Raw genomic sequence first — 20000 nt, 5'->3', positions numbered from 1 at the left:
GCTGGCGGCTCCTCTCTGCTATCCTTTGCGACTCCTGAACGATGAAGCCATCGATGGCGAGGACCTCAATCCCTCTGCCAAATGCGTCACGGCATTGTCTGTGCTGCTTCCAATTAATTATACCCCGTTTGTCATAATTGTCAGCTTATGATGCATTTGGAATGCATTGAATTTATTCATTCCATTCATATTTCACTCTTTCAGCACTAATTTATAGTAATAAGCATACATATAAATGAAATAATTGAGTTGGAAATTTGTCTGTCATCCCTTCGCTCAGATTTCAATCAATTGCCTTGGCCTAAGTTGCTTACCCAGCCTCAATAAGATCTTAAGTTTAAACAAAAGACTGCCCTTCCCAGCTTAATTACGCCTGTGGCCACAGGCCTCAAGAGCCGCAAGACAAGTGATTGAAATTAGTTAAACATTTACGAGAATGTGCAAATATCCATGTGCTGAATTTTGATTGTTGCTGTCCGCCTAATTGGCCCTGGCCAGACTCAAACTTAAAGCAAACTAAATTGCTGCTAACTCAATTAGAAATGTGATACAACCTGTCGGGAGATGTTGGTTTTTCATCCTGATTGATTGGCAGGGATAAAATAGTGCAAAATACTTTTAATATAATTAAACAATTTGTGTACACTTGCAGTTAACAGCGCACACACCATCCGAATATTGAGAAAAGGAATCGAATCCATAATTATTGCAGCTTTGAAGGAACACAAATCGTGGAATAACTATAAATGGGCAGCTTCTCACCACAGAGTAGCTTGCCAAAGCCCTTCATCGGTGACATGAACAGCTTCAAAGTTCAATAAAGCTGGCAGGATTAAGCTTCAAGCTCAGTGCTTTAGAGTTTTGAAGGCTTTTTAGAGATTTACTTAGGTCCTTGACCTATTTTCAAAACCAATGTTATGCTTTCAGGCAGCAGTCGCAGCAACACGTTCGAGCATGTTCTCAGGTAACGAAAGATGTAAAGGCAAAATAAGTGACATATGTATAAGAGTCAGCGCTCCACAGATTATTGCAAGATTATACACACATTGAGAAGAAAGTGCTGGTTGAGATGAGAGCTTGTGCCCCCAGCTGTGGCACAGCTAAGGTCTCTTATCGCTGGCCGCGTGGGTGGAGGCAGCGGCCGCAGCAAAAATGCACCTCAGCTGCGATAAGTGCGGCGACGGTGGAAAAATGCAGAACAAATCAGCACGTGGCCGATAGCCGCGAGAGCTTTAGAGCAGAGCTTCACACAGACAAACAGACACGAAGCCAAAAAACGTTTCTTGCTTCTCTGCCGCTGCGCACTGACGCTCAATTGTGAATGGGCCACGCGAAGTTGCTTCTCTGCCGCTGCGACGCTTCTCAGTGCATAGGCCGCCGAAGCCACCCGAAGCTTTTACACTCTGCGCATGCCGACTGCGCTTCTCGGGAGCTCTGCTATAAAGCCATCGACGCTTCAGAGAAAGTGCACAGTCGATCGATCCGAGATGCAGCAACATCAGAAGCGTAAAGCCATTTATCGAATTGTGGCCTTGGGCATCCTGTTGCTGGCCCTAAACCTCAAGGCTGTGGCGGCGAGCAGGCCTTTTTCACTTGGCAATTGGCGCTTTAATGATCTCCACTACTCCAGTGCCCAGTATGCGAAGATATTGGCGGATTCCGGCATTGGCCACGACCAGGATCCCACAGAGAAGGGTGCGAGAGCGGGTGAGGGTGGTGGGCGTTCCCTGCAGATCCAGTATGTCGACTACCAGCCGCAGTGCGCTTCGGGTGGTGTTCCCGTCTGCGCCACGAATGGCACGGATCACTTCTATTTCGAGAACGATTGCCGCTTGGAGGCGCACAACATGAAGATGCTGTTCCAGTACGGCACTGAGCTGGAGCCCACGGAGCTGGAGCGATGCCAGCCCACATGCAGGAGCATGAAGTGCACGAAGGTCCAGCGGCCAGTCTGTGCCGTGGCCGAGATGGGAGCAGAGGGCAGCGGCGCTCAGACACCCACAACTTTTCCCAACGAGTGCGAGGTGCGACAGCACGAGTGCCAGAGCAGACAAGGTGGGTGGAAGAAAATGGGATCAAGGCCCGCGGCAAGCTAAGACTAATGTTTCACCCATGTGCCATCCATAGCAATGCGTATCCTGCACGCCGGACCCTGCCCTGCACCCACAACCAAGGGCAGGCGCAAGAAGAAGTCGCGCCGCAACAAGGGCAAGCGGCCAGCTACCGCAACCGCAACAGGCAGCACAGGTCGTCCCAAAGTGTATGTGATGCTGGCCGAGCCATCGTCAAAGACAAGCACCACGACTACCACGACGACGACGGAGACGCCACAGATGATGCCGATCGCCAGCAGCACGGTTTCTCCACTTCGATTCCGTCAGATGATGAACTCTGGAAATCCGATGGTGTCCGTATCGCGAGCCATGGATGCCTACAGTGTCTACAACATAGACGATGTGGGCCACGACTATGGCGAGATCACCGACTCGACGCTCTCAATGTTTGTGCCCGGTGTGGGCCGGGTTACCGATGCTTATCCCACTACCACAACGACGACCACAACACCAAAGACTGGAATTCTAAAGCCCATGCCAATGGCAGTCATCAGCACCACGACAGCTGCCCCAATGGTCTGGACGAGCAGCACCAGCAGCACCACCTCCACATCCACAGAGATGCCATGGATGAGTACCGAAACTAGCAGCTCAGCAGCAACCACAGAGACTGCCGATAGCCAGGGTGAAGACTCAACCACCGCTATATCTGCAGCGGATAAAACTGAGCCACTTTGAGAGCTGAGAAAACTGATTGACTTTTATATTTAATATTTATTCCGAATATTTGTGGATCTAAGAGAATAAGAATTGCTCAAAATAATAATTTGCTTGCATTCAATTCGGGTATCTGTGCACACGGAAATTGGATCGGAAGTTCGATCCATAAACTCAAACTACAACCCTGCGGCCCTGAAATTGAAAGAGTTGCCACGCACTCTGGCTAAAAAGCAACCCTGCAGCCCTGAAATTTAAGGAGTTGCCACGTGCTGTAAAGTCATTGAATGACAAACATTTTCATTTATGCTATTCAGTGGCATAGTATGCGCTGAAAATAACCTCAACACTGTCTAAATATCATTCCGAAGTAAAGATATTTTCAGCATCACACGGAACGTAATAATTTCCCAACCCAATATTCGCAGCGAATTACAACAAACCAAACGATTCAAAAACATATCAAAATGGTGAGCATATCGAACCTTCAATATCTGCTGTAAATAATCTGCTTTTATCTTGGACCTCCTAGCACGCTTTCGTCCTTGGATTTCTTTTGATGCTACTCGCTGGTGAAGCAACATCGTCCGCCTCTGCATCTGTCCACTGCCGGTGCTTGGCTGTCGTGAATGTGGACAAGTGCTATATCGAGGAATTGTTTATTTGCCACACAAATCACGCTGCAAATCCGAAAGACGAAGAGTATGGACTGACAGACTCCAACGATATGTGGACCCTCACATGGCGCAGGCGCCGCCATCTGCTGCATCGTGCCAATATGTTAAGGGACCTGAAATGGGGAATCCATCTCAGCAACATGGATATCATGTATGAAGAGCAGTTGATCGAGAAATTACTCGAATTGGCTTGCGTTCTGCACTACAAAAATCGGCCCGTTAAGTATCTGATGGTGGCAGTGGCTGAACAACTTATTGCATCGTTGCACCCGTCAGACGCCATACGATTTGTCGGCTATATATCCTCAGATATCCGCGAGCAGGGGCCTCCCTCCTCCATCCAATGGCACTGCCCGTACCTGACCTATATAGAGCAAGAATTTCTCAACATGCCCCAATTGCCACAGGAGGAACTGCCTGAAAGCAAAATACGGATTCTTATATATTAATTTTAATTATAAGCTCCCGGTGCTCCCACTAATATTATCAAAGACGTCAATTGATAACTCGGTGGGAAAGTAAAACCCCCAACAGATCTTGTAAAAAATAGCACAGTGGATAGGGAACACAACGACATATGTATTGCATGTATGATTTCTTGATTGTTGTTACAAAATGTATAATCAATAAACTAATAAAACGGATTATCTAATTCAGTTCTTTGAGGCTATGCAAAGCACTCGATTAGTTGTTATTTATGTTAAATATAATCACATTGCCTTGGCTGCCAGTGTTGTACACCCGAATATGCTGCTTGTTTTCGCCATCTTTTCCAGACACATAATCCACGATGGTATTATTCGGAGCGTTTCCGGATGACACTGACAGCCCCGTTGCCGTCGAATTCGATGCCTGCGGAGGGTTCTGCCCAACATCTACAGCCACCGCATTTACCCTAAACACTGAGGCAGAGGTTGTCTTCGGGGCATCGGTAGTGCTATTACTTGGCGTGGTTTTATATGATGGATAGGACTGGTTCCTTGGAGTAGTAAGAGTGGAGCTGGGCTCCACAGATGTGGCTTCCGTCACTGCGGCTGTAGAGCTGGGCCTGGGCGTGCTTTCCTCCACTGCAACATCTTGATCAGTCTCTGCCACAGCATTTACGCTTAGAGATTTGAGTGCTGTCTTGACCGTAGTGGATGCCTCTTCTGTGGTAACAGTCGGGCTGTAGGAAGGTGAATAGGAAGGATATGATGAAGAAGGCGAATAGGATGGATAAGTCTGATAGCTAGAAGGTGCCTCTGTAGAGCTGGCTTCAGTTGTTGGATCCGGGGATGCAACATCCTCTTCAGTTTGGGCCACTGCATTTACACTTAGAGATTTGAGAGCTGACTTGACCGTAGTGGATGCCTCCTCTGTGGTAGCTGTCGGGCTATAGGCGGTAGAGTCGGTATACGATTTAGAGGCCGAGTAGGACGGATAAGTCTCATATTTTGAAGGTGCAGCTGTAGAGCTTTCTTCAGTGGTTGGATTCGGTGTGGTTTCTGTAACGTCTTCTTCAGTCTCTGTCACAGCATTTACGCTTAGGGATTTCAAAGCTGTCTTGACAGTAGTGGAGGCTTCCTCTGTTGTCTCAGTAGCAGTCGGGCCATAAGAGGGATATGCTGAAGATGGTGAATAATACGGATAGGATGGTGAGGCCGAGTAGGACGGATAAGTCTCATATGTTGAAGGAGCAACTGTAGAGCTTTCTTCCGTTGTTGAATTCGGTGTAGTTTCGGTAACATCCTCTTCAGTTTCTGCCACTGCATTTACGCTTAGAGATTTCAAAGCTGTCTTGACAGTAGTGGAGGCTTCCTCTGTTGTCTCAGTAGCTGTCGGGCTATAGGAGGGATATGCTGAAGAGCCTGAATAGGAAGGATAAGATGGTGAGGCTGAGTAGGAAGGATAAGTCTCATATGTTGAAGGAGCAACTGTAGAGCTTTCTTCCGTTGTTGAATTCGGTGTAGTTTCGGTAACATCCTCTTCAGTCTCTGCCACTGCATTTACGCTTAGAGATTTCAAAGCTGTCTTGACAGTAGTGGAGGCTTCCTCTGTTGTCTCAGTAGCTGTCGGGCTATACGAGGGATATGCTGAAGAGCCTGAATAGGAAGGATAAGATGGTGAGGCTGAGTAGGACGCATAAGTCTCATATGTTGAAGGAGCAATTGTAGAGCTTTCTTCCGTTGTTGAATTCGGTGTAGTTTCGGTAACATCCTCTTCAGTCTCTGTCACTGCATTTACGCTTAGAGATTTCAAAGCTGTCTTGACAGTAGTGGAGGCTTCCTCTGTTGTCTCAGTAGCTGTCGGGCTATAGGAGGGATATGCTGAAGAGCCTGAATAGGAAGGATAAGATGGTGAGGCTGAGTAGGAAGGATAAGTCTCATATGTTGAAGGAGCAACTGTAGAGCTTTCTTCCGTTGTTGAATTCGGTGTAGTTTCGGTAACATCCTCTTCAGTCTCTGCCACTGCATTTACGCTTAGAGATTTCAAAGCAGTCTTGACAGTAGTGGAGGCTTCCTCGGTGGTCTCAGTAGAAGTCGTGGTAGATTGTGTCGAAGGTCGTGCAGTTGTTGTAGCGTGCTCTGGAGATGCAGTCGTGTTGTATACTGGATAGGCTGGATATGTCTCGTGGCTCGTTGAGGATGCTGTAGAGGTGGGCTCTGTTGACGATTCGTCCTCTATTGCAATGGCATTGATATTTATAGACCGTCCCTTGGGCTTGACAGTGGTGGATGCCTTTTCTGTTGTGGAGGTCGGACTGTAATATGGATACGGCTGGTACTGTGTCGGGGTGGCTGTGGAACTGGTTTCCGTTGATGTTTCTGTAGTCTCCGGAGTAGTTTCATTATCAATGGCCACGGCATTAACGCTTAAAACTCTCGCAGATCTTTGTGTGGAAATCAGAGACCCGGTTGTCGCCTCAGTGGTTTCTGCTTCCTGGGTAGTTGTCTCTGGCGCTTGTGTAGTCGTTGCATAGGCCTTTGGGGAGGTCTGCTTCATTTCGTACTCGGTGGGCAGGTTGTCCCATGAAATCTCGTATGGCTCGTACGCTGCCGCCTTGTACGGCGGTGGCGGGGACACAATCGACGTTTGTGGCCTCCTCAATCTCTGTGGTCGATAGGAGCCGTAGGATCCGTAATAGGGCGAAGGCTGGAGGGCGTGCATGGCGTAGGGATTATAGGTCCGTGCGCGTGGCGAGTACAGACCTGGCAGTCTGCTGTCACAAGTGCCGGGATGCATCATCTTCCATCCTGCATGGAAGACACAAATGATTATAATTCCCAGCCTCAGTAGCCCGAGTACTTACGATGATCCGTTCGGCAGGTGACCAGCAGCAGCTCGCAGTAGTTCCTGAAGGTGCGTCTGGAGGAGCGGAATGTCGCGCAGACTGGACTGTATTCCTCGTTGCAGATCTCCGGACAGTCCTCCATCTCGTCGCACCTATCCTCGTAGATGATCTGCCATGCTACGCCCGTCTGGCGGCTGAAGCGATCCACTTCGCAGGGGCTGGGGAAGGTCGCTGGCTGGGCGCCCGGGGCCACGGCACAGACCACACTCTCCTCTCCGGTGGGTGGACAGGGCGTAATGTCGTAGCGCGGCGGGGCAAAGTAGTAGGGTGCCGCGTAGTAGGGCGCCGCGTAGTCGGAGTAGGGCGCCGCGTAGTCCCATCCACGGGCGATGGTGGCGAGCAGGCACAGGCCCAGACCCAGACCGAATCGACTCAAGGCTGTTGTCATTTTGCGAACGATTTACTGTTGACTATGCTGTGACCTTGCCCAGGCTGAGCTTTTATACCAGCCACCACAAACACCATCCCCGAAGTCCGCAGCCCGATCGGGCAGAGCGTCATCAATGCTCTCATACCATTGCAATGTCTACGTGTCAGTGGCTCTATTTGGGGGCTATTATACAGCTAAACTTTGCAGCTACTCATAATTATTATTGCGCTACATTATGCATATCAATGGCCAGACTGCTGGCTCTTGGTTCTTTTAGCTTTCATTCTCTTTCCCTCTCGCGGTCTCTCTCTCTCTTTGTTGGCTATTTTTCTTCTGGTTAATTCATTATGAAATTGCAGTTCGGCTATCAGTGCTGCGGCGTGGCCTTGAGTCATGTGAAAATTTGTGTGAAATTTTCTGTGAATTAAAACTGACTTCAATGCAAGCACTTAAGTGGTGCGGGTGAGGTGAGCACCACAGCGCAGGTGAATTGGGATTATTATTACAACTTAACAGATGTCTGGGGAGCGTATCTCGGGGCTGCTCGTGAACTTGAACTGAAACCAAAGTAGATACGCAAATGCATTCCCAATTTGCACTTCACGTGCTTGGATTTTTAATTGCCAAAATATCACGTTAACACGATACTAAATCAGTTTCATGTAGTAGCTGTGTTTTTTTCACAGGCTTCTGTGGAAACGTGACACACGCCCAAAGCTGGAATTCACAAATGCATAATCATTATTTGCTTGCAAGTGTAGTCTAAATTTATTGTTCAGCTATAGATTGTTGAGTATGTTAGTTCATGAATTTCATCGGGTTTGAATAACTCTGGTGGATGAATGATACATAAAGTAGGCCGGGGGATTGGTTCTAGGGGTTGTGGCTGAAGCGCTTAAAAGTGCATTGGCGACTCCAGCAGTGGTTGTGCTGTCCGCATCCGCGCAACCAGTAAACTGAAATAGCACCGTTGATCCCCTGGTTACGTCCAGGGTGTACGATTCAGTGCAAGTGCTTCCTACAGCTGCCAGGTCGGAGAGGACTAAGCGCAAGACTCTCCCGTTGGGCCCTGTAATCTGTATGATCACTGGATCCACCTATGGATTAAATTGCATTAAATTGCGGGATATTAGGGGGTCAACTGTATCCCTAAACTTACGGCAGAGTTGGGTTCTGTGGTGGTACTCGTCGTAGAAGCATCGGTTGTTGTTGTTGTTGAAGGATCATTAGTTGTGGTCGTCGTAGGAGCTTCTGCAGTTGTTGTTGGAGGAACAATGGTGGTAGTCGTCGTAGGAGCTTCGGTGGTTGTTGTCGTAGAGGGCTCATTGGTGGTGGTCGTCGTCGAAGCTTCGGATGTTGTTGTTGTTGAGGGATCATTGGTGGTAGTCGTCGTGGAAGCTTCGGTGGTTGTTGTTGTTGAAGGATCATTAGTTGTACTCGTCGTAGGAGTTTCGGTAGTTGTTGTTGTTGAAGGATCATTAGTTGTGGTCGTCGTAGAAGCTTCGGTAGTTGTTGTTGTTGAAGGATCATCGGTGGTACTAGTTGTCGAAGCTTCGGTAGTTGTTGTTGAAAGATCATTAGTTGTTGTCGTCGTGGAAATTTCTGTAGTTGTTGTAGTTGAGGCGTCGTTTGTGGTACTCGACGTAGGCGCTTCAGTAGTTGTTGTTGTTGAAGGATTATTAGTTGTAGTCGTCGTGGAAGCTTCGGTGGTTGTTGTTGTTGAAGGATCATTAGTTGTGCTCATTGTGGAAGCTTCTGCAGTTGTTGTTGTTGAAGGAACAATGGTGGTAGTCGTCGTAGGAGCTTCGGTACTTGATGTTGTTGAGGGATCATTGGTGGTAGCCGTCGTGGAAGCTTCGGTGGTTGTTGTTGTGGAAGGATCATTGGTAGTACTTGTTGTCGAAGCTTCGGTAGTTGTTGTTGTAGAGAGATCACCAGTGGTACTCGTCTTGGAAGCTTCGGTGGTTGTTGTTGTTGAAGGATCATTGGTGGTACTGGTCGTAGCAGCTTCGGTAGTTGTTGTCGTTGAAGGATCATTAGTTGTACTTGTCGTAGGAGCTAGGGTGGTTGTTGAAGCCTCATTGGTGGTACTCGTTGTAGAAGCTTCAGTAGTTGTTGTTGTAGTTGGATCGTTTGTTGTACTCGTCGTTGAAGCTTCGGTAGTTGTTGTAGTTGAAGGAGCATTGGTGCTACTCGTAGTTGGAGCTTTAGTGGTTGTTGTTGGGTAATAGTAGGTCACAGGACGCTTGCTCGTGTGGGGCGCCGGATACGAATAGATTTTGCTGTCAGCAAGGGGCCCGGTAGGAGACATGGGAGGCTTAAAAAGCCAGTATGGCAAAGCTGGCGAAGAATATCCACTGAAAGCAAAAGCATTCCCAGACTGAGCGATGGCTTGGGCTCCGATTTGGGGCCGGGTCATGGGAATGCAGGGAACGTGCGGGGAATAGCCTGGAAGGTGCGTCTCTGCTGCTGGTTGCGGTCTGTAGTAGTAGTCCACATCTCTAGGGGGTTGCTGGCAGTAGATCGAGTCCACTTCGACAAATTCTGTGCAAGAAAGGAAAGATGTTCACTCACTTGCGGAGGACTTGGCAGTCAAGGATTTACCTGCATGGCCAGCAAAGACAAGTCTCAGATTGTAGTCGTTCAGGCGGCAGATATTGGCGAAGCTGGCGTACCGATACCCATTGGAGGCGCACACACGGCCCCCGCAGTGTCCGTAGTCATACTGCCGGTTGGCTATCGGCTGGTGATGGTACTGTTGATGTCTTCCCGGAAAGTACCCCTCCGAGTAGCCCTGCGAGAGGGTCAGAGCTGGCAGCACCAAGGCAAAGCAGGCAATGGCAGACATCATTGTGAATATTCTGTTTGTCACTGATGCGGTTAACCGACACTCTGCCGACTATTTATACCGCCAGCTTCTTTTCCACTCGGCCCGAATCTTCTTTTTTTTACAGCCACAACAGCAACGGCTGCAGACAGCGGCCGGCTATCGGCAAACATACGTGCCCAAAATGCGCTTTCAATTGTAAACTTAGCGCCACAAGCCTAAGTCTCGTCTCCGATTCGCCGGTTCTCCAGTCTCCATTCTCGGTTTCCCTGTCAGTCACTCAGATACAGCCAGGTGCGTCCCAACGCAGATCAAAACAGGAAATTTGCGTACGCAAAAAAAAGTTCATGATTAAAGATACTTTTTTTGTTTGAAAGCGAACTGTTTTTTGCGGCACTTGCAAAAATGTGACTGCTTGTATTTCTTTTATTGGTTGTTCCGCTTCGGAGAGCTTTCTTGCGATTCGGAAAAAGCTGCTTGATGTTTTCATTTTCACACGCCACCAAACAACAGAGCTGCCAATAGGAGAACTTTTCTACACAGTTCTAGAAGCACTGCGCAATGTTATAAAGCAGTGCACTTTTGCGGTATTCTGTTGCCAATGCAGCAAGCAGTTCCCACACGCTGCAGAGTTCACAAGCATTGAACATAACGGAAAGCAGTGCACAGCTGGCAACGCTCACAATATGGAAAGGAGCCACCGGCATCCTTCAGGGTGCTTCACTTCCCAGCTGGTTGCTGGCCTGCACGGTCGCCAATGCTATTTGCTCGTTTGCTATTTTTGTGTGTTTTAGTTTTGGCGCGCCAAATTCGGGAGGCATCGTAAATCGGGAAGCAGACACAAGCGGACACATGCACATGGCCCCCCGGATCTGAGGTAAACAGATTTCAGTAAATAGTGATTTATACATATATAATTGCGAACGTCATTGAATCAATGTTGCCTTATTTGCCGTCTGTCGTGTGTGTGTGTAAGGCTTCGCTGTGTATATTTCGCTTGTTCTGAGATGAGACTGAGAGATGAGACTCTTCGCTGCCAAACACTCCAGGCGGCATCGAGTGGATCCGATGCCAAATGCGGGTTGTCACACACAGATGTCTGACACACAGACTCACATTAAATTTGTGTTTACTTTTTGGGCTCCAATGTACACAAATCGTCGATGCATTGGATATGATTTATTCAGGCAACCCATAAATGCGAGCGTGTGCCTTTTTCTTAATGCCCGCCCCTAAGCATTTCCCTGCGTGTCTGTATTTGCCCATGTAAAAGGAGAGGATTTATCAATCTGGTCAGCTCTTCTGCCCCAAAGCTCTGCAATCTCTCTAAAATCTTTACATTAATCTGTTTTCCTTTCTCTTTTTGCGCTTCCGCAGCGCTGGCTGTTTACTTTGCGGCATTTGCCAGTTCTTTCTTTCGTATAAGTAGCATCATGGATATTATATTCTTTTACACTCTATGCTTTTATATATTATATTTATCTTGTGGACATTCTCGCAGAATTTGCCACATCCGCGGCATCTGGCATTCCCTTTGCTGCGCTTACCATTTCCTCTTGTGGCATACCCGCGGCACCAACTACCGCAACTCCACTGCTTGCTTTTGTGGCTACTGCTTATCTCGCTCCTGCTTACTGCTGCTTACTTCTGCTTACTGCTGCTTGCTCCTGCTGCTGTTGTTTGTTCATTTTATACTGCGGTTTGTGTTTCAATTAGCAGCTGCCTCCGGCACGAGGACGACTCTGCGAAACGCGTTTGCTGGTGTGTGGCATGTGCCTATGCTGGATTCAGATTGAGGAACAGCCCAGCCAGCAAAGCTACAGCCAGACACACGTTAGAAGGAAGGCAACGCCCCAACCCAGACAATGACTGTGAGGAAACTGCAACGGCAGCCACTCCGCCCCAAAGCGGGCAATAAATTATGCACATGCCATTGCCAGCTGATTTATAAGAAAGCTTCGACTGTTCCCACCCCATGCCACATATTATGGAGCTCTCTCTCTCTCTCTTTTTGGGGCATCGTTTTCGGTGCTCCGGACCTACATCATGCACGTACAGGCCAGTCATTTCGGCAGCTCTTCTGACAGCTGGAACAACAACATTGCTCATTAGTCAGTGGTCCCATCCTTAAGCAACTTTAGCCACAAACACATATGATACATATGTACATATGTATCGTATCTTCGTACATGACAAGTGACAGTAAAAGAGTCTCCTCCTGATATGTGACAGTTCCACCGCAAATACATTGATGACAAGCGCTTCATCAAAGGGCTTACACATGTCCTCTACGCCTCCCCCCAAAAAGTGCACCCACCATCGGTGTCCACACATTGACGGACAGAGCAATCAAGAGTGCTCCGCCCCCACCCCGACCCAGGCATTGCGAATTTAACCCCAGAGCCAAAGAGCATGGCTGAAACGTGTTGCCGTTTATCTTTAATCTGTTGCTGAAAGTGGCTTTCAGTCAGAAATAGTTTTCCCCAGAATATTTCACTCATCCTTATCGTACATTTCCCGAATTAGAATTTACCTAAACCCAACTGCCGTCAGCTTTTCCCTCTAATTCGAACTAAAACACAGACTCACATATGGCTTCAGGCTCAGTTATTCTTAGTCAAGGATTATGTTTATTGTGGAAGAGACACGATCCTTGATTTATAGTCTGCGCAGCTCTTAAATTTCGGGAAATGTTTTTTATTATCCTTCCGTTTAACAGTTTCTTATAGCGGAAACCCTTTCCTGCATAGGAATTTCCTTAGGAGTTTTGGGTTCAACCGCAATTTCATAGAACAGCTCTTAAAGTTTTCTATTATCTCTTGTCCGCTGTCTGTTGTCCGCTGTCTTCTCTCCAAGTGACCGCCAAGTGCGTGTAACTAATGAGGCGACTGTCTGTGCCTCTGTTTTGGTGTGGGGGCCACCAAATGGTGTCTCAAGTGTCGCCGTTTGCTTGTTTTTTCCCCCACTTTTACAGCATAATTTGGTGGAGCAGTGGCTGGCTTTATGATTCAAATTGAAGTTACTTGTCCCACCCGCCACTAAAACATGTTCGTGCTGACATTGAGCTGCGCATTTTATTGTATCCGACTTTTGGGAGCATATTAAATTTTTATGCCCGACCCGCAGAAAAACAGCAACAATTCGGAAAGCAACGAAACAGAAAATAGGAAGAGGGCAACCGAAAAAAACACACACAAAAATTACATGGAAATTGGATTCCATTTGGGTGCACCCTCCGATGTTCCCACACTGTGGGGTCCGTCGGTCGGTCGGTGGGTCACTGCGCTGCCAGTGTTGCCATTGCTGTTTCTCCGCTGATGCTTCTCCTTTGTGCTGTTCGAGTGTCCTTTGCTGGTCGCCGGCACGAATTAAGTATATGTACAGAGAGAGAGAAATTCGTAATTGAGCGCTTTATGTATTTTTAATTTATTTTGCCAGCGACGCTCCCTCAGCTGTCAGCGCGACGTTTGATTAATTTTGCAAACATGTTTACGGCACCCACTCTCGCTCGCTCTCTCTCTCTCTCTCTATAATATTTTTTATGATAATTCCCATACTGAAAGCACTCAAAATTGATGGCCATATTCATGGCCATAAGTTCTGATAATTGATTGAGAGCCAAGAGCAAGTTTTTTGTTACTTATTGCCCGATGTGGATCACGGAACAAACCAATTGAAAGCACTGCTGCTCCTCAATTTATTATAAATAATATTCACACGTTCACATCCATATATCATGGCCATGGAAAAACAAACATTTTTGAATTAAAAACCCAAACGAAAACTAAGAAAATAAATACGCACAATACACAAGAGCAAAGCTGCTGAAGACGATTCATAAAGTGCAGTTTTTATGGCTGTAAATGACGCACTTTGTAGTTGCAATAAACATTGGACATTCGTCGGTCCATTAAGGCAGTGAAGAGTGCCAAAGACTGATCCTCCCTTTGCCAACGAATTAGCCTCTTCGGGTGATAAGGTTTCCCCACTAATTGAAATTGATGAATATCGGATGTGAAAGGCACGAGGCTCCTTCGACTTTTTGCAATTAACTTTACATAATTTGTGTGTGTGCAGACACCGAAACCCGAATGCCCACTCAAATTGAAGGCAGTTAATCATTCGGTTCGATTATTCGATTGCTCTACGGCTAATTGGATTGCCCGTTTCCCGTTGTGGCTTCCGTTCAGGCAGCATCTTCGCCGTGGAACATTCTCGCGGCCAAGTTCAGGTTCAGGTGCGAAACGAGCATGAATAAATCCCATAAAAATAACACAACACAACGCCACACAACACATTGTTCTTGTCCGTTGAATGCGATTTTGATTTCGCGGTATAAATGGTAAACAGTCAATCCCAATGGATTAGCCGCCGCCGCGCCGCGTACGCGTGTTTTCGATTGATATGTACATAGAAAAAATAATATAAATATGCGAGTATGTGCGTTAAGGGCGGCAAGTGGGTAGTCGAGGGGAATGGCTAATGTTATAAGCCGATTTCACGGTCATAAATATCAATTCGGGCCACACAGCAACAGGGAACAAAAAAGCGCTTTAAAAGAGCGCCTCAAAAAAAAAAACAAAAATCAAAGGCATCCAAAATCTCACTCGAGTGGTGCAGGCGGTGCTCGGGCATTTGATTTATGTGGGCGTGGCATCCAAGCAAAATATTTGCTCAGATCTAAGCCACCACAAATCTGGTTCCACTTGAAATTTATTAAAAATCTGCGTAAGTCAAGACAGACAGGGCGACCCCCTGGGCACTGGGGCCTGTGTCCTGCTCCCGCTCCTGGGTCCATTTTCAGCTCCGCCAACGGTTTAGCCTCGATTTTGATTTATTCGAGCTGCCACAGCGTGTCAATAATTGGCTTAGAAAGTTGAGGCACAGACTGGCATCTGACTGCGACGACCATCTACCATCTGGTGTCAGCTATCGCCCGGGGGCTGTGGTGCGGGGCCATGCAGCTGTCTTTCACGTTTCAGCGTCTCGCATTCTGTTTACGAGAAGGTGTAACAAAAACGGGGTATGCTCGACTGAACAAACACAAACAAACACGATGACTATGAATAAATTGATATATTTAATGAATTATGTAAGCAAGAGACAGAGTTGCTGGCAGAAAAACAGATGGAAAAAAATGTTGCACATTTTTAGTTAAAGTTCTTGGCAGAAAACTTGCCTGAAATCGCATTAATGGGTACCGCACCGTTCAGCATGCTCCACTTGTTGCTCTTTGTTTCCCTCCTCCATTCATTGTTTACACCAGCATTGCCGTGGGGAGGGTGGGAAGTGCAAGAGAATCGCGCCAGACCGGGCTGGGCACGCAAAAAGTGTTCATTCAATTGTTCGGCGAAATCAGCAACTTTTCAGCCCTCCCCCCTTACCGCGCGCCCGCAAACTGTTGTGGGAAGCGCAACAAGAAAATGCAAAACAAATAAAAGTTAAAATATAAAGCAAATGAAAGCAAATCAAATGAAATTTCTTAAATTATTGTACATGAAATATGCAAAAGTTTTGGCATTCTAGAAGGCGGAAAGCAGAGACATTTGAGCCCAGTTCAGTCCGAAAAAATGCCAGAGAAACTCTTGGATATGTATTTGTATAATGATAATGATAGAAAGCTTTGGCCCAGGGGGAAGATAACTCTTGAATTGGGGGCACTTTCGGCAGCAGTGGATCATCCACATCCTTGTTGGAACAACCATCATCGAAATAACTGAAGATGCCAGAAACTTGCAGTTCAAACAGCGAAATAAATCATGGCCAAAGCATGGATGAAACTCCAGCCAAAATTTAATCAAAATTCATGCATCAATTCCTTGAATAAATTCACCGAAATTCACCATTCCTGCTGCTCAAAGAGTACTCAGAATAGGAGGCCCTTTGGTGGGCCTTTGGGTTTGCGGCCGCGGCAACAAAATGTTTCCCGAAATTGCACCTCAAATTAAATGTTTATTATTTAATTAAACAGATTTCCACATTAAACTTTTTTCCACTTGAAGCGAAACAACAAAAAGCAAACAATAAAAGAACCAGGGAAAAAAAACTTGATGTTTCTGTAGGCCAAAAATCGGAGCCAGGTTAAAACAATTTGAATATAAATGGCTATTTTGGCGGAGGTGCCCAAGGGGGTGGGGGCGTGGCTGTTGTTGTTTGCCTTTGTTGTCACTGCTGTTTGCAGATGCAAAGTGTTGCCAGGGGCATTTGTTAATTTCCGCTTCCGCTCGGAACGGGCAAGTAGGACACGCTCTAGTAGGACACACGAAGGCCGCCAACGCCGCAGCCACCGCCATTGTTTGCGCGCATTTTGCCTGATTTTTTGTTGCTGTAGCTCTAAGCTTTTAATGCCGTTTTATTGTTAAAAGATAAGCGGACACAAAAGCGCGCAAACTGCTTACAAAATATAAAGCCCAGAGCCCGAAAAATTCGATTGAAGGCAGAGCGAACACACCTGCTCTCTGCTGGAAAATGTGCGTTGATGGAACTCCACCAAACCGATTTTCCCTTTCAATTGGCACGCACTTCTCCGACGCCAGATGACTTTGGTTTTGTTTATGGGTTTCTGTTACTGCTGATAGTTTTATTACACAAAAATTGAACTCGCTGCACACACACTCAGCGGATCGGATCGGATCGGGTCGGATTTGGAATTATTTGAAAGTACTTTTGGATCTATAACTTGATTGCTGCGCTCTGTTCCACTTAGGTTGTTGTCACAGTCCTGCAGCCACTCAAAGTGGTCGTCACTCCATTGAGGAGCACGGTCAGGCTGGTAAAGGCGTCGGGACAGGTGTCGATTGTGCCAGGCGTCACGGTGGTCGTGGTGGTAACTCCGCCACTGACCTCCGTTATCACAATATCACCCTGAAAGCGGTGCAAGCGTTAGAGAAGCGTTGGGCAAATGTCAGTGTGGAGTCAGGCTTTGACACTTACGGATGGAGCAGCGGTGGTGGATTCCGTGGTGGCGGCAGAGGTTGAATCGGTGGTTGAAACAGAGGTTGAATCGGTGGTTGAAACAGAGGTTGAATCCGTGGTTGAATCCGTGGTTGAATCCGTGGTTGAATCCGTGGTTGTGGTTGCATCAGTGGCAGCAGAGGTTGTGGTTACTTCAGTGGATGCTGCGGTGGATGCTGCAGTGGTGGAATCTGTAGGTGCCGCCGTCGAGACGGACGTTGGCGCCGCTGAGGTTGTGGCTACAGTGGGATATTTAGGCGGATATCTGGGCGGATACCTAGGGGGATATTTGGGGGCTGCCTTGGTCGTTGTGGAGCCGCCAGCCGGTGCCGCAGTGGTTGCAGAATACGCACCGCCATAGGGCTTGTACGCGGGACGGGGAGGGGAAGGAACGGGATACGGGCCGGGCGCCTCAGCGCTTGCTTTGGCGCCATAGGGGCCATGGGCCGCAGCGTAGGCGTACGATTGGGAGCCCGAGCCGGCACCCGAGTAGTGGCTGGCTGGCTGCGAAGGAGCACCACCACGCAGATAGTAGGGGGACGGGGCAAGAGCAGCGTACGAGGAGCAGTAGATGGGATCGGTTTGCGTCAGTTCTAAGAGAGAGAGAGAGAGAGAGAGAGAGAGTGAGACGAGTCCTGGCCGAGAGCAACACGTGCAGGACTCACCGGGACTGCCGCCGAAGAGCAGCTTGAGGTTGTGCGAGTCCAGGCGGCACTTGCTGGAGAAGCGCTGGTACTGGCGGCCATCCGTGGCGCACACGGGACTGCCGCCGGGCGGGCAGATGGCGTCGTAGTCGCTGTCCGTGAACACATAGTCCAGCTGCGTCTCCGCCGAGCCCCCGCCATACGACAGATCCCCATAGAGATCGTATTGGGCCTGGACCTGGGCCACGGCCACGAGGACACTTGTCACGCTGAGCAACAGCTGGAGCTTGGAGTGGAACATGGTGTTTGGGAGAGAACTGATGTCTATGCTGGCAGCGCTTATGCCTTTTATGGCCAAAGCCAAACCCAAACCCGAACTCAGTCCCAAAGCCAATGCCCGATAGTTGCCCGGACTGTTGCTGGGACGGCGCTACGTGCCTGCCTTGTCAGCCCCGGACCCCGGACCATGATTATGCTCTTTACATCACCTTCCGCCGCTTAACTCTCCAACTACCATCCCGCACTTATCGCCACGAAACGTGCGCTCAGAGTGCGACACGCTGCCCAGTTACCGCACACAGAAACTCCGCTGCTTGCTTGGGTTTTTTATTCTTTAAACTCTCGCACTCGCACTCGCACTTTAAGCGCCGATCGCCTGAGCTGCAACACCGTTATGATAACTGCAGCACTGCTTGTCTTGTGTTTATTTGGAGATTGAACTGCTTTAAAACGTTCTTTGCTTCGCGCTGTCCTCACTGCTTTCACTGCTTTGCTTTGGCGCTATGATTTGAAAACATAAAAAATAAAACTGCATCTCTCTTAGTACAAATATAATGAGTCTTGTTTAAGGGCACAAGCGCAACTAGTTATTAGATTCAGAGACAAATTCGTGGTCGGTGATCAGGAGCGAGGCCATGCCGGCGGCATTCGTGACGGCCGAGCGCACCACCTTGGTGGGATCCATTATGCCCTGCACGGACATGCTGCAATACCTTCCGGACACCACATCGAAGCCAAAGTCCTCACTCATGCGGTATTCCTCCACAACACGTGCAACCTCGTTGCCATCGATGTTACAATTCTGAGCAATGGTCCAGCAGGGCATGCGCAGTGCCCGGCGCACGGCCCTCACACCTAGTCGCTGGGAAGCCGCAGGCAGTTGACATGAGTTGTGGCAGAGTAACAAAACTAGTCGTAGCCAGCTTACCTGATCTTCATTATCGACCATCAAGCTATCGAGAGGCTTCATGCACCGGATCAGGGCAGTGCCGCCGCCCGGCACGAGTCCTCCCTCGACGGCAGCGCGCGTTCTCATGACGGCGTCGGTGATGAGTTTCTTCTTCTGATTTTTGTCCGCCTCGCTCGAGCCGCCGACCAAGAAGACTACGCTGGTCCGCTCTGGCGCTGGCCCAGTGGCCTGCTCAGCGGCATAGACCTGCGACAGCAGCGTGTCCACTGCGGGGATGGTCACCCATCTGCCCAGATGGCAGCTGCGCGATGGTTCAGGCTCTGGTTCATTCCCATCCTGTGTATAGTTCTGCGGAAAACGCAGCTCCACGTGGGCCGTGCTCGTGGTCTTTATGGCGATCTCTCCTTCCAGTCCAGCTCTTTTGATGGCCTGGTAGATGAGGCCACCAATGGGCCGATCCCCCTGCGCCGATGTGATGGCCACGCTAAGCAGCCGCATAGATGGTACATGGATGGGTCGTGCCATGGCATTAAGTTGATAAATGACCTCGTCCACGGCTGCCATGAGGCCGACACGAATTTGCTTGGGATCGGCGCCCCTCGATATGTATTCATTGCTTTCATCTATAAGAGCTCGGCCCAGAATTGCGGCAGTGGTCATGCCGCCAGCCTGCTGGTGCACGCCGCTCAATATATCCTGAACCAGCTGGCTGCCAATCATATCGAGTTTTTTCAGCAATGAACTGGCCACCGACTGCTCTTCATCGAGTGGCTGTGGTCGGGCGCTGGTCAAGCAGCGCCTTACAATCGGCAGACGACGGCCAAGCAGCATCGAAAGTTGTTTATTATGTTGCATTTTTGCTATTGTCTTCATTTGTTGCTCAAATAAAATTGGTTATTCGGTGTGATGAGTTCTAGCAATTTGTTACTATGGGATTTATTTGTTTGTACATTAAACAAGAGGCTGCCTACTGCCTCACAAGCAAACGAATGACAAAAAGGGCCAGGCAAGGGATTTACATACGTGAAAAGTACATAAATACTCGTACGTCCAGCTGCTAATTGGAAATGCATTTTAGATAAGGTTTCCCCAATACGTTCGTTGCAATGTAACAAAGAACTATTTATAATTTATATGCCCAAAACCCATGGGATAAGGGATGAAATATTTAACACAGGACACAGGCAAAGTTCGCCAAAACAAACTGCGGCATAAATGAACATCTAAATCGCATAAG

General features: G+C 48.3%; 6 protein-coding genes across 6 annotated transcripts; 2 read left to right on the top strand and 4 right to left on the bottom strand.

Annotated features, from left to right (window-relative positions):
• The first annotated feature begins 1479 nt into the window (after positions 1-1479).
• On the top strand, positions 1480-2880 carry LOC117891251 (integumentary mucin C.1). Its single transcript, XM_034796614.1, has 2 exons — positions 1480-2055; positions 2128-2880. Exons 1-2 carry the CDS (start codon positions 1488-1490, stop codon positions 2790-2792), a joined length of 1233 nt encoding a protein of 410 aa, XP_034652505.1. The 5' UTR covers positions 1480-1487; the 3' UTR covers positions 2793-2880.
• A 223-nt stretch (positions 2881-3103) lies between these two features.
• LOC117902968 lies at positions 3104-4018 on the top strand. Its single transcript, XM_034814625.1, has 2 exons — positions 3104-3241; positions 3304-4018. The coding sequence occupies exons 1-2, from the start codon at positions 3239-3241 to the stop codon at positions 3895-3897; spliced, it is 597 nt and encodes a 198-aa protein (XP_034670516.1). The 5' UTR covers positions 3104-3238; the 3' UTR covers positions 3898-4018.
• Positions 4016-7175, bottom strand: LOC117902961 (mucin-5AC). The gene is made up of 2 exons (XM_034814613.1): positions 6738-7175; positions 4016-6681 (listed from the first exon to the last, which is right to left on the bottom strand). Exons 1-2 carry the CDS (start codon positions 7165-7167, stop codon positions 4133-4135), a joined length of 2979 nt encoding a protein of 992 aa, XP_034670504.1. The 5' UTR covers positions 7168-7175; the 3' UTR covers positions 4016-4132.
• Positions 7176-7896: 721 nt separating this feature from the next.
• Positions 7897-10009, bottom strand: LOC117903080 (mucin-5AC). The gene is made up of 3 exons (XM_034814878.1): positions 9754-10009; positions 8309-9693; positions 7897-8246 (listed from the first exon to the last, which is right to left on the bottom strand). The coding sequence occupies exons 1-3, from the start codon at positions 9998-10000 to the stop codon at positions 7962-7964; spliced, it is 1917 nt and encodes a 638-aa protein (XP_034670769.1). The 5' UTR covers positions 10001-10009; the 3' UTR covers positions 7897-7961.
• Positions 10010-16494: 6485 nt separating this feature from the next.
• LOC117903081 (mucin-5AC) lies at positions 16495-17880 on the bottom strand. The gene is made up of 3 exons (XM_034814879.1): positions 17596-17880; positions 16910-17523; positions 16495-16840 (listed from the first exon to the last, which is right to left on the bottom strand). The coding sequence occupies exons 1-3, from the start codon at positions 17873-17875 to the stop codon at positions 16679-16681; spliced, it is 1056 nt and encodes a 351-aa protein (XP_034670770.1). The 5' UTR covers positions 17876-17880; the 3' UTR covers positions 16495-16678.
• A 542-nt stretch (positions 17881-18422) lies between these two features.
• LOC117894420 (heat shock protein 60A-like) lies at positions 18423-19682 on the bottom strand. The gene is made up of 2 exons (XM_034801443.1): positions 18782-19682; positions 18423-18715 (listed from the first exon to the last, which is right to left on the bottom strand). The coding sequence occupies exons 1-2, from the start codon at positions 19634-19636 to the stop codon at positions 18437-18439; spliced, it is 1134 nt and encodes a 377-aa protein (XP_034657334.1). The 5' UTR covers positions 19637-19682; the 3' UTR covers positions 18423-18436.
• Positions 19683-20000: the final 318 nt, after the last annotated feature.

This window comes from Drosophila subobscura, chromosome A, assembly GCF_008121235.1.
Source record: "Drosophila subobscura isolate 14011-0131.10 chromosome A, UCBerk_Dsub_1.0, whole genome shotgun sequence".
In the NCBI taxonomy this organism is placed as follows: Eukaryota; Metazoa; Arthropoda; class Insecta; order Diptera; family Drosophilidae; genus Drosophila; species Drosophila subobscura.
The sequence above is the reverse complement of the archived record's forward strand: the minus strand, read 5'-3'. Positions and strand labels throughout refer to the sequence as shown.

Excerpts from the sequence above, each read along its gene's own strand:
- LOC117891251 (XM_034796614.1), top strand. The coding sequence starts at position 1,488 with ATGCAGCAACATCAGAAGCGTAAAGCCATTTATCGAATTGTGGCCTTG. Across the intron at positions 2,056-2,127 it reads CGAGTGCCAGAGCAGACAAG|CAATGCGTATCCTGCACGCC; the intron begins GTGGGTGGAAGA and ends TGCCATCCATAG.
- LOC117902961 (XM_034814613.1), bottom strand. The coding sequence starts at position 7,167 with ATGACAACAGCCTTGAGTCGATTCGGTCTGGGTCTGGGCCTGTGCCTG. Across the intron at positions 6,682-6,737 it reads CACCTGCCGAACGGATCATC|GATGGAAGATGATGCATCCC; the intron begins GTAAGTACTCGG and ends TCTTCCATGCAG.
- LOC117903080 (XM_034814878.1), bottom strand. The coding sequence starts at position 10,000 with ATGATGTCTGCCATTGCCTGCTTTGCCTTGGTGCTGCCAGCTCTGACC. Across the intron at positions 9,694-9,753 it reads TGTCTTTGCTGGCCATGCAG|AATTTGTCGAAGTGGACTCG; the intron begins GTAAATCCTTGA and ends TTTCTTGCACAG. Across the intron at positions 8,247-8,308 it reads CCACAGAACCCAACTCTGCC|GTGGATCCAGTGATCATACA; the intron begins GTAAGTTTAGGG and ends TTTAATCCATAG.
- LOC117903081 (XM_034814879.1), bottom strand. The coding sequence starts at position 17,875 with ATGTTCCACTCCAAGCTCCAGCTGTTGCTCAGCGTGACAAGTGTCCTC. Across the intron at positions 17,524-17,595 it reads GCTCTTCGGCGGCAGTCCCG|AACTGACGCAAACCGATCCC; the intron begins GTGAGTCCTGCA and ends TCTCTCTCTTAG. Across the intron at positions 16,841-16,909 it reads CCACCACCGCTGCTCCATCC|GGTGATATTGTGATAACGGA; the intron begins GTAAGTGTCAAA and ends CACCGCTTTCAG.
- LOC117894420 (XM_034801443.1), bottom strand. The coding sequence starts at position 19,636 with ATGAAGACAATAGCAAAAATGCAACATAATAAACAACTTTCGATGCTG. Across the intron at positions 18,716-18,781 it reads TGGTCGATAATGAAGATCAG|CGACTAGGTGTGAGGGCCGT; the intron begins GTAAGCTGGCTA and ends GCGGCTTCCCAG.